We start from the raw sequence: 17,760 nt of genomic DNA, 5'->3' as shown, positions 1-17,760 counted from the left end.
GGGTGTGTTCATGCCTGGGAAGAAATGGGAGGATCTGCCGTTCTCTGCTCTGTTTGACTGCAATAATGCAGATTTAAAGTCAAGACACATCCTCTCCCTTAATGTCAATACTCACAGGTGGAGAATATCACTCTGCTGCAGAGCAAAGGAGAAGGCAAGGACAACTCTTTGGAGAAGGATGAAAACATCTCTTTCAGTCAGCCCTGAATACTAATCTCTGTAATACAATTTCCAAGGTCTGCCTGCATCAATTTATGGCACTCCAGTGAATAGTTTTGCCATTTTTTCAGCTGTTCTGACATGGATGTTGTCATTCAAAAGACAGAAGCCTGGGAATATGCAGAAGGTGCTATGATTATTTTTTTTTTTTCCTCAAGTGGACTGATCATCCAATGGCCTTGAAAAATCATCAAAAGCTTTTCGAAGTGTGACATGCCTCCGAAGCACTGTTCCCATCCTTCAGCTACAGAAGATACGCTCAGAGCATGCACAGCCTCTGCACCAGCAGCAGGAGTAGGAAGAACAGAGGAAGAGGAGGGCAAGGCCATGGAGGCAAAGCACATGAAGGGATTTGGACCAGCAGAAGGCTTCTGGGCATCTCCACAAATAACATGAATAATGAAAACTTCAGAGCGTCTCTGGTCAGAGCTTGAAAATGAAGCTTTCTTCATTGTGTATTTATGTAAAACCTGAGGCAAAGCTGATTAGAAGCAAGGGAAAGTTGTCCAGTGAGTTCAGAGGGTTTTATAACAGGCCCTAAATAAGCCCAAACAAGTGCTTCTTTGTCAACACAAACTAAGTTTTATGCCTGAGTGAACAGCTTCCTATGGTCTGTGAAGCAACGACACATACCTGTTAATACCCAGAGTGGTATAAACCATCTGATCCACCCCTGCATGAAGGTTGAATTCCTCCAGTAATACCCTTTGTAAGCAGGGGACTGACTCTGGGTCACCAATACCCTTTGCAATGCACGTTACGGATCGTGCTGCATGCCACAGCGATTGAAGGAAAGGACGAGGATCCCTGCCAGGTATTTCCCAGTTAATGTGTTAAAAATCAACCAGGAGTGTTGTGGATGGTAAAGCTGCTAGGAAGAGAAAACCGCTCTCAAGAATAAACACTCAGAAAAGAGCTTTCAGTGCATCTGATTTCTCAGTATGCCTCATGGTATTTAGCAATCAGCATCGGTTACAGTTAGCTTCTCATTTTCTGCAAAAGGTCTACCCAGTAATTGGTATTTGGGTGTCCCAGGTGGAGTACGCATGGCTCAGAGCTCTCGGGCAGCACTGCTGCCCTGTGGGGTGCCGAGCCCCGAGTGATGAGCCTCGCTCTGTCTCCTCCGGTTGTGTGGCACCATGACCAGCCCCAAACCCAGACAGACCTGCGATGCTGGGAAATGCAGCCCGTGGTGACAAGTGCGCAGAGGCAGCTCCAGGCTGACGCAGCTTGTGCTAGCAGCCAGCAGGGTTCCTCTGCAATGATCCCACTGGCATTTGCTGCAGGATAAATATTGTCCGGGATTTTCCATTATCTATCCACCCTGGCCAGCAATGACGCAGCAGTGACGTTGTTTTGAGCTCTGTATTTCCAACCTCCCACAACCACCCAGAACTAGTAAGGGGACTTGAGTCATTTACCTAAACATAAATGTTCACTGATACTTGAGAAAGCCAAGAGTGTCCATACAAGGTATTTGCATGGGACTGGCAGATGTGATAAAGGACCTGTGGAAGATCTCTGGTTTTCTGGAGTGACAGATGAGAGACAGGCAGAGTAGTCCAGGGTTCCTCATATAGCATCGGGTGTCTATTTTTAGGTAACTGAATTAGCTGGGAGCCAGCTCACAGCTGAAGCCATCTAAACGCAGGTGCCTACATGTGCCCCAGGTGTCTAGGGTCCCATTACAGTCAGTTGAACTCTGCCATTGAAGACAGGAGAGCTGTTCAGCTGGCCAGAAGTAGGTGTCTGCTTCAGGAGGAGCTGATAGCTTTCTCGGGTCCTCTGAATATATCGACTCTGGTCACGAGAGAGGGAGCTTAGATATCCAACTCACACCTCGGCACATACATACAGACATGTATGTAGTGTCATGATAAGGTGTTGTACTTCGTGTGCCAAATCCCATGCCAAGGTTCTTGGTTTTCAGGCCCAGTCCCCTAACACGACATAGTACAGAAAGCCCAACCTATAAACAACAATGAAAACAATTATCTTTTTTTACTTGATTTTCTTATTTGAGCCTTTCAGATAGGGCATCTCTGGATATATCATATTAACGTAACTTAAAGTACGGCCATCCTAAACTAGAAGCTCTCTGTCGCCTTCCAGGAGGATGCTCTGCAGCCCCAAATGGTAGGAATGGTGGTCACTCCTCTTGCTGTGCTTCCTGCATCGCAGGTCTGTCCGGGTTTTCAACTGGACATGACTCCAGGAAGGCAGCGTGAGGCTCATTCCTCAAGGCTGTCCCCCTCACACTGCAGGAAATCAGGGAGGTCCTTTCTTTTCTTGCCTCTTCCTGCTAGGAACTGCAAAGCAAGGGAGTGACACAGGAAAATCTGTGCTAATTCTACGTGGGCCAATTTGTTGCACTCTGTTTTGGTTTTCTTTCATAGCTGCAGAAGGAATATTGAGGAGAGTTGGTGAGGAGCAGCTCCTGATACCCCATACGTATTTTTCTACTTATATAAAAATATTACATTATTAAGAGGCCTCAGAATATTCTGAAGACCCAGGCTGTGTTCCAGCCTCTTGCTCTGCCATCCAAAATTCGAGATTGCAGGGAAGAATTCAGACTGCCCATGGGGATTTTCTGTCCTTTCCTCCCTATGAGGTGAGTGGAGAGAAGCAGGACCGACAGACTGCCTACCGGGGTGTCCTGCTTTCTCTTTGCTGACTGCAAGGAGGAGCAGCATCTGGCCAGGTACTGAGTCAGTCATTCTGTCTTGAATGTGCATGCCAGCACAGACATGCAAAGCCACCTTAGGGCCTGTAATACAGGATTGGGATATAGGCATCTACAATTATGGTGTCAGCTTTTGGGGAATGCAAACCCAAAGATGCTAACCCAGAAGTGTGACTCTCCCTCTTCACCATCCCCACCCCCACAAATTAGCTGAGCCGAGGGATCATAAACTGCCAAGTTCTACCTTCTGTTTGCCAAAACTGCTCAAGAATTTAAGGGCAGACAATTCTTGGGGGTTATAACCTGATCTTCCCAAGTCATCATCACTACTGTAAGGGAAAAAAAGCAAACTATTTTTCCAGTCCAGTAGTGTTTCTTGTCAAAGGTAGCAAAGTTTGTTTTGCAATACTGCTCTGGGAAGGACATTATTGCACGCGAAGGGCAAAGTCTGGTGGATTTGAAAGCTTGGTTAAGCGATAGGAAAAAGATGATAATGAACAACCGCTTATCAAGGCTCCAGGGAGATTAATCTGTACGTGTGCCCAAGGCACCAGTAACAAAATCAGTGTATGCGTTTTAGCTAACGATGTGGAAGAGAAAACATAGGGTGCTTTGGCATGGTTTCTGTTGACATCAGGAATCTGGCTTTGTAAGGTCCTGATCGGGGGGCAAAGGGGGAAAGTGCAACATCTGCTTATCTCCTGTGAAACCATAACGCCTTGTAGCCGTGAGTAAACTTGCTGATTTCAGTGAACCTCTGACGTGCTAGAAGCAAGCCAGTCCTGTACCTCCGGTGCTTTGCTGAATCAGGAGCCGGGTGCACGGCCCCTGTCACTCACTGGGTTTGTGCAGGGGAAGGAAAAACAAAAAAACATTTCAACTTCTGGGGCCTTCTGGATTGCAGGAGCTTGGCTGGAACCGATGGCCTGCAAGCAGCGTGCTGCAGAGAGACCACGCGTTGCCTGCCGGGGCTGCGTGCTCAGCACGGGGCCGCACAGCAAGTTGGGTACGTCCCTGCCGCATCCACAGCATGCCCGGCTCCCACGTACAGCATGTACATCTCCCAAGTCTGCTGTGGGTGAGGTATAGAATGCATGTATATGTATTTCTGCTTGGAAAACCTGAGCGGAAATGTGCTAAGTCCTGTCTCTAGGGACTGCAAGACAGTAAAGGTGGATGGGGAAAAGAAAACACAACAGGTGTTTCTGTTGTTGGTTTTGTTTTCTGTAGTAGTTTATGAAAGTCCCTGGTGTACTTTAGTTCTGAGTTGTTTCTCCCAACACACCTGACATACTGATGCATGTCAGTGGTACGTTTCTGTAATTGCTAAATGCTTAAACTTCACACCATCTGATCCGCTTCCCTGGCATTACAGGTGACAAAACATTAAGGTGAAAAAAACATTGTTAACAAGGGGAAACTCAGCACACAAGGCTGTCGCTTGTAGATTTACTGCCAGACACCCAGAGTCTGGCTGTTTTTTACCTCTCCTCTTTCAGGTAAAGTACCTACACCCATTTTTACAGTTACTCTATCTTCTTAAAATTAAGGGAGATGCAGGACATTCCCAGGCAAACACAAGTCTGCTAAAGCACCAGTTGTACAGGACTGTTTTATCATGGCACAGTCTGTTCCATCTGATGGCTGGGATTCTCAATTCTCATCTCTGAAGATGAATAAAGTGATGTGTGAGGTGATGCACTGATTTTAGGCACGATGTAAACTCTCAGCAGATGTAACATGAAGCCTAAGCAGACGAATCTCTCCCCTGCTACATCTACTTCACACAGCATGAAAGTTGCTTTGCTCAACTCTCAACTCCATTTGATAAGACTTAAAAAAGGCCCTTGCTTGCACTAGACTTCTTAAGGAAAAAAAAAAAAAGATCTTAAGACAACCATTTAGAAGATTTTATTATAAAATTATTTCAACATCTACATCCAAGTAAAAGGCTTAAAAGTACAGCTCTACTGTCAGGAATAAAAATTCAGTAAATGCTGAAAAAGGTACTGTATTATCCAGGTAGATAGCCCTTAAGTAATTTTTAATACTAGAGAGATTCCACATGGGTTCCTTAACGTATGCTATACACACCTTTGTCGTGAATGTGTTCTACAGCTTCTCTCTGCAAGCAACGTTACAGACGTGTTTACAGCACCCGTGTGCTTCAGCTGCTTTGAGACAGAAGTTACAGCTCCTACCTGGAGGAGCTGCAGCTATGTGGTTACAGATGTACAGTATACCATCAGAACACAACTCATGTTCAAGCATTACTGGGTGCAGAGAGGTATAATTTGTGTTTACTTGACAACAATGACTACCTAGGTATGTTTTTGTGACCTTGTATTCAATAAAAATCAATAAATACTCAAATATATTATGGCAGTGAAGGCAGCTTTTTCACACCTGTATATTCTAGACAAAGATATTTCATTTTTGTTTTCCATTTCATTCACTGAGCTGAGCTCAGATACATGATCTGGTGACCTTTGGTGACTGCAGCTTATTCACCGAGATAAAAACAGCCTTGACGCAGTACTGAAGTCATTATGCTCAGTAGCTATCACCAATACTTCTAAATTTAGTTTTTAAAAGAAATGAAGCATATCAGAATACTATCTTATTTTTGATTGAGAGATCTATCCCAACAGGACTTCTAGAACGCAAAGGTAGTTCCAGCTTTCTCTCGTTCCTATTAAAAAATATTTGATATTCACAGTAGAGTATGGAGTGGCTTTCTGCCCAACAAATACAAATCTGTTTTAGAAAACCGTCATACAACTGAGCAGGATGCTTTAAATACTGTACTTGCAACAGATCATATACACTTAAGATAATATCCTAATTAGTTAAAAAAAAATTCATGTAATATTATACAGCCCTGATGAACTTTGACTGGCCAGTTTAGCAATGTCCAATAGTTTAACTTCTAGTCTGTCGTTAAGTTTACCTTGCTTACAAGGTGGAAAACGCACAAAGAAGATGGCAAAGGAAGAAGCTTATTGGGAACGGAATATTTTCCCAACAGCTCTCTCCCACTGGCACTGTTCCTGTGACAATTCCCCATTATAGCATGGTATAGTTTTCAGTGCTGTTTGTATTTTGAAACTTCTAATTTCCTAAGCCTTTTCCATTGCAATGAACAGTTCTTAGAATAAAATTCTAGTTCCGACACAACTCTTCCTGAAAAGCTTTCAAACAGACCTTCAGTGCTCACCACAGCTTTCAGGGTGTAGAATCCCCATGTACCTCTGAGCTAGTGTGGTCCAATACAAATTCGACAAAGATGATAGGTAGACTTTGGTTTAGGGTACTGAGCCACTAATCTTCTAACAGCATGACAAAAAGGAACCACAAGACCACGCTTTAGACATGCTGTTTCCCACGTCATGCTTATATAATACACGTCACCAAAACCTTTCCGTTCAACTTGCATGTCTGACTTCAGTTCTCAGAAAATCCTAACTGCCTTACGTGGCGCATGCTTTCCGGAGTGCAGGGATGTAGGCTAGATGTAGCCTAACCTTACAGCTACTATAACCAAGTAGCTTTCCATTTCTTTCCAGTAGCTTTCTAAAATATCCTCATTTCCTTCTTAGTTACCTTATGCATAGGAGCCTTACTTGGCTAGTTTTCCATGAACAGCTTAACATAAAAAAATCTAGCAATGTAACTCACAGAGCAAGGCATCACATAAGAATTATTACAGGAACAGGTTTTTTTTAAAACAGGACTTCCTTATATATGGAAAACACCTTCTCCCTACTGTCCAGGGCTCCCTCCCTTCCAGTCAGGCTGTATGTGAATGCTGTTCGTATCTTGCTACAAGACTGCCATGTTAAGTGGATCTTTTTCAAATGTTACAAATACAGCTTTAAAGTACAGGTGTTGTCTATCTACCTGAGAAGTTCTGTAATAAGATGAACTGCTGATAACTATTCTAGGAGAAAAATATACAGCAGCATAACTGATGTTTATCAGTATTCAGAATTCAAGCAATTCAGGACTCAAAAATTGCACACCTCTACCACATCAAGTCTTTGATCATAAGAAGAAAAAAATAGTCTGATTTTCCTCTATACACATCTCTTCTTTACAGACATATGTGCTCCTATTTTCCTCATCGTGAAGTCCACAGCAAGATTTCACATTCAGTGCATACAGCCTAGGCTATAACATCCTTATCTTCTTTCTCTTCTGCCAGTCCTGAAACTGAAGAATTTGCTTGTTTGGAGGTAGATGAATACTTCCAAACCCTAGTCTTTGAGAAGCCAGCTTGATCCCCTTGGGTGCCTCGATACTAACTTCTCTTCAGAGAGCTGCACTCTGCTTTGATAGATTCTTTGGGCCTTTACTTGGGACGCACCAGTCATCCGCCTCTGAGGTAGCTTGGTAATGCTTGAAAGCCGATTTGTTAAAAACTGGAAGTTTTTCTACTGATTCTGTTGATAGGGCCTAAAAAAATAAAGAAGGAAAAAAGTTACCTGGTTTCTACCTCTCAATACTGCCACTTCACAAAAATTCATGCAGTATGTTTCAAGTGTTAAGCCAGTGACACTACAAAACAAAGTTATTTACACAAATGTTTCTACAATAGATGCAGTAGTTTATGTGCTTCAGTATCTGTGTTTGCTTTGGATAATTTGGCAGGACAAATGGAGTAACATCAAATCATATTTACGCGTTTTTACAGGCCTTAAGAGTTACCCTGTAACCTGTTTTCAAGATAGTCCTGGAAGACATGGAAAAGAACTTTCATTTACAAAATTCCAGAGAGTTTAAAATATGTTCCTTTCCTACCTCCGTATTTTGCAGCTAAAACCCCCCCTCATTCTATTGGGAAATTGTTAAATAGAAATGTAACATGTATATAGCTGAACTGTCTCTTCCTTTTGTACTGCTGCTCTGGTTGTGCTTCAGTGTGCTTGGAACTGGTTTTGGTTTACTAGAAGAAATTCAAAGCAAGTTTTTCCCATGAGTAAGCACGGAAAGTAGAAAAGAATATGTAGTCCTTTTTTCCAGGTTACTTATAACAGCAGTGCATGTTATACGCCAGGTATTGAAGATTACCGATATCTGAATCCCATATATGGGCTATATAGCAGATGTTGGATAGGACCAGGTACTAGACTCTTTAGGGATTAGTTTATACAGACTTTCTCATTGTCAGAGTAAAGAAACAATAGTAAAGAAACCAGATCTGTTGCTCACACCTTTCTGTTACTTCACTTTATCCCAGTAGTTTGTCTTCAATGAACCAGTAGGTAACAAATCTCAATACAATCTAAAAACTAATGGGGCTCTCACTAGTTTTTGTAGTAGGGGCTCTCAGTAGTTTTTCAAGTAGACTAGTTAAAGCCAAGTGACCTTTTCCATTCTAGATACCAGTTACAAATCTTACTGGCATTTCTTAATAAAAATGAGTGCTTTCCTACTCATGAGCAGAGAATTTGTTTACCTTAAAATGATACTGAGTAGTTACCTCAGTACCTCACTGCATCAATGGTAGTTATCTTTTATTTAACCAAATCAAAATACATACCTTCAAGTAGATAATAGCATCTGTTCCATAACCACATATGGAATAGAGATTTAGATCTCCTTGAAAGTATTTAGCATACAGACGAGAAATTGGCAAGCCATACCCAAAGCCAGCCTAAAAATAAAGTACAAGGCAAAATTAATTTATTTTTTTACTAGCTCTTATGACTTCTTAAAATTAAATAGCTGGAAAGCATTCAGAGATTTTAAACTGTTAAAGTCCTTTGCACTTCCTCTTCTCTTAAAAAAACCCCCAGAAATCTCTAATCAGTTTCATACAGAATATTGAAACTGACCATTAAAAAACCCAAAACCACAAGAAAGAAAAAAACCAAATCTCCATGGAAGAGGGAGGGTTTATATACATGTCCCACTTTTACACATTACATTTCTATATTTTCCCTCTCCCATTTTTGCTAGTACAGCGTGATTAGTAAAAGGAGTTTGCTACTGGTAGATTAACAGCAATAGTCTAAGCCTATTCCAGTTGCGCTTGCCTCCATAAAGACAGCATAATTTATAGTAAGTTTGAGGACTGAGTGGGAGCGAAGACCAAGTAAATTACTGTCATTGGAGTATAAGAAAAAAACAGGGTTAAATTCAGGTTAGAATGTTGTTCTTTGTTTATACCTTTAAAAGCACATTTTTGTCCACTTAGCTAGACATTAAAAATCTGTTTCAGAAAGTGTTAATTCATATTTATGAGGCTCAATAATCTTTGCATACCACCAAAGTAGTAGGGTGGACATAGTGTTTCATTATTTATTAACCTACTGATCTGTCCAACACTTACAGCAACCTTATTAGCAGCATGAATATTGAAAATATCTTACAAGAGGGGTATTTCGACCATCATCCATCCTCGGCCTTGGTGCTGTGGAATACATGTAGCTAAACAGCTGCTCAATTTTCCTTACTGGAACACCACCTCCTCTGTCTGAGATCTGATTTAAGAGAGAAAAGTTAACTACAATCATGTACTAAGAATGGTATTTAAAATGCTGTTATTTGAACAAACCTTTCCAATAGTAATAAATGCAAACATTTGTTTTGCAGCATATTATTTTTCATTAGATAATTGTGCTAAATGGAGGCTATCAACAGAATGCTCATGCATAGTATCTTTGATCTGTTGTCAGAGGCTGGAAGTTCTTTTAATAGAATTTGCTGCAGCATATGCAATCATAAAGATTACATTAAGCCCATATTGTAGTAGGGCAACAAAATACCTTAATTGCCAGGTCTTCTTTTCCTAGAACAACTGTCACTTCAATTGGAGAAAGGGAAGGACTGTTTTCTTGGGATTCAACAGTTGCCCTCATTGAATTCTATGGGAAAGAAGGTTACCATTATCAGAGAGTGTTGGATCTATGCACTTAAAATCATATCCCTGTTATACAGAGGCTGAGCACAGTTACCCTCTATTCCTCAGTGCCTAGTTTCCAAGGAACCCGCTTAGCAATTTAGCATAACAGGAGCAGAGGAGGTCTTGCACCTAAAAGCAACTACGCATACCAAGACTCTTCTATGCGTGAGATTACACTGTTCTTGCCCAACATAACTCAGCCAATGTAAATTAAATAACATAGCTCCCTTAAAAGTCACCAGGTTTCTGGAGAAGAGCAGAGTTCAGCAGTTGCTAAAGGCTGCCAGAATTCTGCACCCCATGTTGGCAGCACATTAGTTCAGCCCCATTCACTACTTCAAGATGTATCACCCACACCACAGAAAAGGCAACAGGGCAAACCTGCACTACAGATGTCATCTCTAAAAGCAGAAGACCAGCGGTGGTCGCAACCCCATGTCCCACTTTTACGCTCTCTCTCCCTTACTGTCCCATTTACCACCACACGAAAGCATCCAAATACTCTCCTACAAACTGCAATCATTCCTTTCCCAACTGCCAAAGCTATTTAAAATTTTAGAAATCTCACTGACCTATGCAAAGCTTTACTTCATTCACATCTAGCTAGATATTTTAAGTATTGAAGCTCCAGCTCAGACTATTAAGGGAAGAAACAGTTTATAATGACATACCTTAAAGAGCTCAAAAAGCATGTGAAAAAGATGAGATGGAACGTATACGATGTTAATTGGCTCTCCTGGAAGTTTTCCTAGAGGAAGGGAAAAATACAAGCAAGATTTAAAAGGGTGATGGAATTTTTCTGTATTGTATCCAAATTTTACAATAAGCAAGTTGTATGCCAAAACAAACAAGAAAATACATCAGTTTCAGGTTTTTTTTTTCCCCCAAATGAGCAAACAACTTTATGCACTCATAACAGTGTTTAGATTGTAATTGCCACTTGCTTAATAACAGTTTCTTTTCAAATAAACTGAAAAAAAAAAATCAAGTATTAATTCCCTTTTATAAATAAAGGATTTCAGAGGTTAAGCAGACTGCCTGACACCAGACACATGCAGGCAGCTTGGACCAGGACCAGCATTTCAGTCAGTAGCCCCACTTCCTCACCCCAGATATAGAGCTCCTCTCTAGCAACTTATCATGTTACTCTAAGTACAGGTTAGTCTTATTTCTCTCAAATTCATAAACATTACCTCATGAAATCTACTGTTTAAGACACAATGACATTTGAGTTCTAACACAGGAGATTAAATGAGGTGCCTATAACAGAAAATGCAGAGGAACTAGCCCAAGACAGATCAACTGGTATGTACCATTATGGCTATAGAAATGGGAGCCTTTTGATTCAGTAAAAGCAGCAGTTTGGCTACAGATAGGAAGACAGACGTAAAAGCTCTCATCTTACCATTCACTTGATTAAGTTTCAGTTCTGGACACGTTAAGTAATACTGGTCACACAACATCTTGGAACTTTCAAAAGCATCTGAAATATTTATTTAAATAAAATATGTGAAGTGTAACATCAACGACTGTAGAAATTCATTCTAATGCACGGCAAAATATGATTTTTAACTGCATTAGCTGCTAAGGTGTTACAGACTCTAAGCCTGTGTCTCAAAGGAATGATAACATTGCATCCACTGTGTGCATTAAAAACTGAGAACAAATAGGCAATTACAGCAGCATGGGCAAATCTTCAGTACAATTTGATAATTCTGTAAAACAGACGCATCTGTTATCTATCAGTAGGTAAGGCCGATCTCAACACCACAGACAATTTTAACTCCTACCTCATCTGTCACTTGCTAGGCCTTGTTCCAACACATTTTTTACTGCTTTGTATTTTAAATTCTGCCCTATAAAAGCTCGTGTTTTGATAGACTGCTTTCAGCTATTTCAATAAAAAACAGCCAGCTTCCTATACAACACATGTTGGTTACCCAAACTGCTTGCAATCAGATACAAATACTGATCATGAAGAGAAATGTTAAGGATCTGAGAATACATACCATTCACTACTTCAACAACATCACAGCAAGGATCAATACTTCCAATGTGCCTTGGGTGCCCTGAGCTGGATTTATCATCAAAAAGAAGGGCTGTTTGAGATGAAAACAATACTGTATTTAATCCCAAATACTGTATTATAAAAAAGCCTTAAATTTAGACTAAAAGTATGATCACGACATATAATCACATGAAATACTGAGTTTTCTTTATGCCTTTTGTGAGTTAAAAATGCTATCTACTGCCAGCAAACTATGTTGGCTTTTCTGTACTTCAACATCTAAAGGCTTTTCAGATGCAAAGAACAAGATCCCTACATATTCCACACAAGACTTATCACAATTAGTCTGTAGTCTAGAAAACAAGTTTTCCCATTACTTTCCTAAGTCATACATTCAGTTTCTAACTTTTCAGTGTCACACAAAATCATCTGAGGCAGATGTCCAACAGTTTTAAGTAATGTTTACATTAACATGTTTCTCATTAGGTTGAAGTTTCTCCTCAGGTAAAAATTTCTACTTACTGTGTTGGTTCATGAGCATCCGGGTGGAAATACGGCTCATGTAAAAACGATCCAAAAAATACTGAATGTTTTGATTGGTGACAGGATCTACTTTAAAAGTGTCTTTGTATTCAATTACTCCTTGTGCCATTGTAGGAACCACATCATGATGTCTGTTTCGGACTCTAATTAATGTATCTATAAAGCTAGGTCAAAAAGAGATCTTTTTAGAACATTATTCTAAGACTACATGGAGGCAAGCTTTGTGCAATATCATTATCTAATCCAGCAGCAGCACAGATAAGTGCGTAACAACCTTAATATTAAAATACATTTTAAAAGTAATTCCTCACTGACCTAAACCAGAAGAGTTTGATATTTTTAATACAAATGATGTAATGATTAGCCATGTCAAATTCACTGCCTGTTTACTCATTCATAATCGTTTGAGCAGAGGAGAATGTGAGGAAGGGAAAAAGACACCTAGGTGACATCTTGGAAAGAAGCAGGGATGTGACATCACAGATAATTTTTGTTGATATTTCTCTGTCATGACAGTTCAAGGGGCAGTATGCCCTTGAAACCGAGCTGCAATGGGTCATATTTATTTGCAATATTGCTAAACACGATCAGAGATTTAAACCAGCTTGCTCTATGCACAGCACTTCATGACAGATTATCAAATTCAGCTCATGACAGCTGTCATTCTAAACTGACTACATTGTGAAAAGTGGACCATGAGATCAGAAGTTCAAAGAAACAAATTAAAAGCTTACTCAGCTAAGACTCTTTGGTCACCTGGGCTTTTCTGATGGAACTCAACCAGCTCCATTAGGCTTTGGATGTACCTATTGAGAAAGAACACAAGAAATATATGCAATTCATTTGATTTTTATTATTCTAGGAACAGGAAAGATACTTTGTCTTGTCCAAATCATTACTCTTAACAAGTCAGCTAGAAGTTTGAATTATCAAAGTTCCATCCAAGTATGGAATCAGAGATGGACACTTCTTGACTGCCTGAACCCTAGAAGCTTTAAAAGTCTTTTCTTGTGTCTGCCACCCAGAAAGGAATCTAAACCCTCACTTTAGGTACATAGGAGCCCCTTACAATTCTTGAGAAGAGAGGTGTTTCAAAAGAAGATCCAAATGACAATACTGATCAGGAAGCCACCTAAGCAAAATTTTTCCAAATCTGATCAGCTTTGGCACAAGCTAAGTACTTGAGCCTCTTGTGCTAACATCTGACAGCCTTGACGCATACTGCAGACGCGCAACTGTTTGCTAGATTAAGAACAGTTTCTGGATTTCGCTCTAATACTTTTGCCCTTTATGTCAGCCATCCTTGCAAATGCTGCAACTGTGCCAGTAAAGCAAGGTTAAATCAGATTCAACCACTGTGTAAACCACAGAGATTATTTTAACTGAATTCCAAACACTTGCTGCACAGGCCAAGGCAATATGCTATGGAATGGAAGCTCTGTTAGTAATTCCATCAGTGAGAGACCCAAACAAGTACACAGGCTGCTTTCCCATTTTGGTGTAGCTCTGAGGGTCTGTAACGCTGTGTGAAAACAGAACATGTCTTCTTCTCTCCCTTTTTAAAGGGTAAGAAGTGAGATTTGCTCTGTCAGCTATTTCAAACTGTTCATTTTAAAAACCCCAACTATTTAAAAATAACAATATAACCATGTTGTTTTTCAATTTAATTTTAGTATGCTAGAAAAGGACAGTGTATAACAGCTTGCAATTCAGCTGTGATGAAGGAACTACATTTCTAGTGTATTTTCTTATTGCCTTCTACTATTAAAAAAAAAAATCTATAACAACCAAGTTGTCAAAGCTATGTTATTTTACAGGCTGAATTCAAGTAGTTCTTACTTACCAGCTTTTTACTAATTGTACTGATGGAGTGCCTAGTAATTTGTCAGGAAGAAGATCAATTTCTTTCAGTATGTTTGCAAACCTCACAGGAAGTTCTTGTCGCAAAAATGCAAAAGAAGTTCTCTCACATCCGTTAGTTGAGCCTATGAATAAATCCAAAATAAATACTTTAAGGAGTTTCAAGATACAACTACAAACTGCTGTCTTTCCACAGACTTCAGGACTATATTTCTTTGCAATCATCATGCTATTACTGGCCAGTTCTCCTAAGTGTACGTGTATGTTTGTGCTGAATGTTGTTTGCATGACAGCAAGACACAGCACGTTCCTGCGAAGAATGCTTGTACATTTCCCATTTAGACACGGGACTTGTTTGTAATCCTCTAGAAGCACTCCAGCCTTTGTAAACACAGGCTTCTTCGGGGTGACGTCTGAAAGTGTCATGTGAGCACAGACTTCACAGCTGCCAAAGCGGTAATCGGATTTGGGTATGGCTTGTTCAGTCCAGCAAGACAAGCCTAATGATTCCGCCCCGAAAACGTGTCCCGCAGAACACGAAGACACCCTTTAGCCCATTTAACTCTTAGCGCCCCCATCCCATTAACACCACCCAAACAGGGCTGTAGCGTATCTTCAGCTTTGATCGAGGCAGCCACAGGGCACCACCGCCTGGCAACTGGCCGGCGGGCGCCTGAGGCCGGGGGTGGTTGCCCAAGGCGACCTCCCCGCCGCCGCCACACTCCGGGGACAGCAGGTCCCCGAGCAGGGCTCAGCCCCGCCGCTCGAGGGGTCGGCTCCCCTCCCTCCGCCTTGGCGCCGGGGAGTCAGGCCGGGGGGGCGGCAGCGCCTTCAGCCCAGGCAGAGCCCGGAGCCCTCCAGGCGGGGGATCGCCGCCTCCTCCGGCCCGAGCAGCGCCGCTCCGGCACCTCCCTCCCGCCGCAGCCCCCGGGCTCGCCCCTCCGCGGGGAAACAAGCCTCCGAGCGACAGGCTTGCAGCCGTCCCCCGCCCACCGGACCCCCGACCCTCCCCTGCTCGTCCCGCCTCTCACCGAAGTCCAGCAACTGTTTGATGGAGAGCGGGGAAGGGGAGAAGCGGGAAAACTCCTCCACTTCCCGCGGCAACTGGCCGCGGCTGCTGCGGCTGCTGCCGCCGCTGGCCCCTGCCAGTGGGGCGGCGGTGCGCAGGGCGATCCGGGCGGCCTTCATCGCTCCCGGGGCGTCGGTGTGTCGGTCGGTGGGTGGGTGGGTGGCAGGTAAGCGGGTCAGTCAGTGGGTGGGTGGCAGGTAAGCGGGTCGGTCGGTCGGTCAGTGGGTGGGTAAGAGGTAAGCGGGTGGGTGGGTGGGTGGTGGGTGGGTCGGCCGGCCGCCAGGTGCCAGTGGGGCTCGTGCTGTCCCCTCGCCTGTGGCGGGCGACTTCACGTGCCGCTTGTATTTACAGTCCCCGGGGGCGGGGCTCCGGCAGGCCACGCCCCGCCACCCCTAACGGAACGTTCCCAGCGCGGGGCGGCTCGTGACAGCAGCTGGCGGGGCTCCCCCCTTCCCCCCCCCCCCCCCCCCCCCCCCCGCGCCGTCCCCCGTCCCCGCAGGGGAAGTGCCAGGGGCGCGGAGGTGGCCGGGGAGGCCGCGGGGGAGCCTCGGGGCTGTGGGAGGTGGGGAGGGGGGGTGCTGGCCCTGCGCCGCCTCCAGCGACCTTGTTTACTGGGCAGGGGCCGGGCAATGTCAGCGGCGGGGCGGCCTTGCCAACGTCCAAGGGCGCCGCGCTCCTGCCGCTCCTCTTTGGCTGCTCGGGGGGGGATCCGGCCTTCTAGAGGGAGCCAGTGGGCGCCGGCGGGGTCCCCTGGGCTGTGGGGAGCGGGCCCGGCCCGGCCCGCCCGGGGCGGCGGTCGGTGGCAGCTGTGGCGCCAGCTGTATTGCCAACCCTGAGGGGTATGCTGGGGTCTTGTGGATTAACCAAAGGGGAAACTATCTCTTTGCACTAAGCGCAGGGGATGCTAGCGGTGAAATTACTGAAAGCCCAGGGTCGGCGCAGAGAGTACGTGGAGCTGCGAAGGGAGCAAAATTAGATCCTAGCCACAGGGTTCAGGGTGCTTGACTTGTAGGTCATCACTGTGACCTGGATTAATAGTGACCAAATATCTGAAGACAGCTGCTTTGGTGACGCACTGGTCCCAAATTGCCACGTGACCCTTATTTGCACTCTCTGGAGCTGACCTAAGAGGTGACTGACTGAACAGCTCTCTCTCAGTCAGCTCATCTTCCAGGGTCACGGATGAGCTCGGAAAAGCCTGCACACCTTTCCTCTTCGCTGGAGAGGGAACTTTGATCTCCAGTGCTGCCTGGCTTTTTCCCAAGACACCAAGTCCAGTTCACTACAGGCAGGCTTTGCATAATGCGTTGAAGAATGGAGTCAATGTCAGCAAAGGACTTCCTGACATCCTAAGTCTTGGTCAGTAACAGCAGAAGCATGTGGCAATAAAACAACAATACAAAAGAATATAGCCTAAATATTTGCATATAACTCCTCAGTCCAATTTTTATATGCATATGTTTCTGCACACACACAAGTATGTTTACTTTTTTCACAGGAAGGAAGATACATTCCTAACAAGAAATTCATATACTTAGTTTTAATAGGCAGAGGAGAACACTTTAGTTTATCATTAGATTTTGTTTGAACTTTATCTCATTTTTGTCTTCCTAGTCATTATATCTGTTATCCCTGCATACTGTTCTACTCCCACTGTACTTTCTGTTTTATTATTTTATTGCTCCCTGTTTTATTATTTTATTGGGACAGTTACTCTGTTATTGTTCCGTTGGATATATTATGTTTTACCACAGTGATTGAATGTTGGCATATGAAATGTGAAATGAAGACATCTAATAATAACAAATGTAACCATTTTGATTTTTCCTGCACTTGCCAGAAGTTGAAAATCTGCAAATAGATGTTGGGGTTTGCTTTTGACTGTTTTAACTTTGTTTGTCTGCAAGTTGCAGAAGACTCACAGAAGCAAAAATATCATACAAATTTGTTTAAATTATGGAGCGTGTGTAGGATAGTTTTTGTTTTGTTTCATGTTCTTCCTGAAGCCACTAATCAATGGCAAGCAAGAATCTCATATTAACACTTTGCAATAAAATCTGAGTCAAGAAAGCCCTGGGCAGTAGGCAGTTTTTCTAGTTTATAAGGTCACTATTTCTGTTCCTATTGAGATACTTTATTTTAATCTGTTAGTATGCTGACCCTGCTTAATATAAGTAGTTTGAATAACCTTTGTGAGTAGTCATATTACACACTCTGTTCTGAATAGGGAAAAAGTCTACTAGGAATAATTCCTGTTGTTTACGTTCCTTTTCTTTACAGCAACTTGTTTTCTCATAGTTTTCCTGGTAGTTATATGCAGCAAGGGATGAACAAAAATCTTACATATGCAGTTTAGCTCTGAACAAACAGTACAATTGTAGTTGCAGGAAATATAGGAAGCGTGTTGCCTTCCCCAATTATTAAAGGGGCAAGGCTCCCGTAACTCAAAACCTGGATGCTTTTCAAAT

The 17,760-nt window shown here is 42.9% G+C and overlaps 1 protein-coding gene across 1 annotated transcript; it reads right to left on the bottom strand.

Moving 5' to 3' along the window:
• Positions 1–4,801: 4,801 nt before the first annotated feature.
• PDK4 (pyruvate dehydrogenase kinase 4) lies at positions 4,802–15,427 on the bottom strand. The gene is made up of 11 exons (XM_050892158.1): positions 15,255–15,427; positions 14,207–14,348; positions 13,098–13,169; positions 12,343–12,527; positions 11,822–11,911; positions 11,218–11,295; positions 10,484–10,560; positions 9,676–9,774; positions 9,280–9,390; positions 8,448–8,561; positions 4,802–7,360 (listed from the first exon to the last, which is right to left on the bottom strand). Exons 1-11 carry the CDS (start codon positions 15,409–15,411, stop codon positions 7,217–7,219), a joined length of 1,269 nt encoding a protein of 422 aa, XP_050748115.1. The 5' UTR covers positions 15,412–15,427; the 3' UTR covers positions 4,802–7,216.
• Positions 15,428–17,760: the final 2,333 nt, after the last annotated feature.

Source organism: Gymnogyps californianus, chromosome 2, assembly GCF_018139145.2.
Source record: "Gymnogyps californianus isolate 813 chromosome 2, ASM1813914v2, whole genome shotgun sequence".
Lineage (NCBI taxonomy): Eukaryota > Metazoa > Chordata > Aves > Accipitriformes > Cathartidae > Gymnogyps > Gymnogyps californianus.
This window is presented reverse-complemented; position numbering and strand designations above follow the sequence as displayed.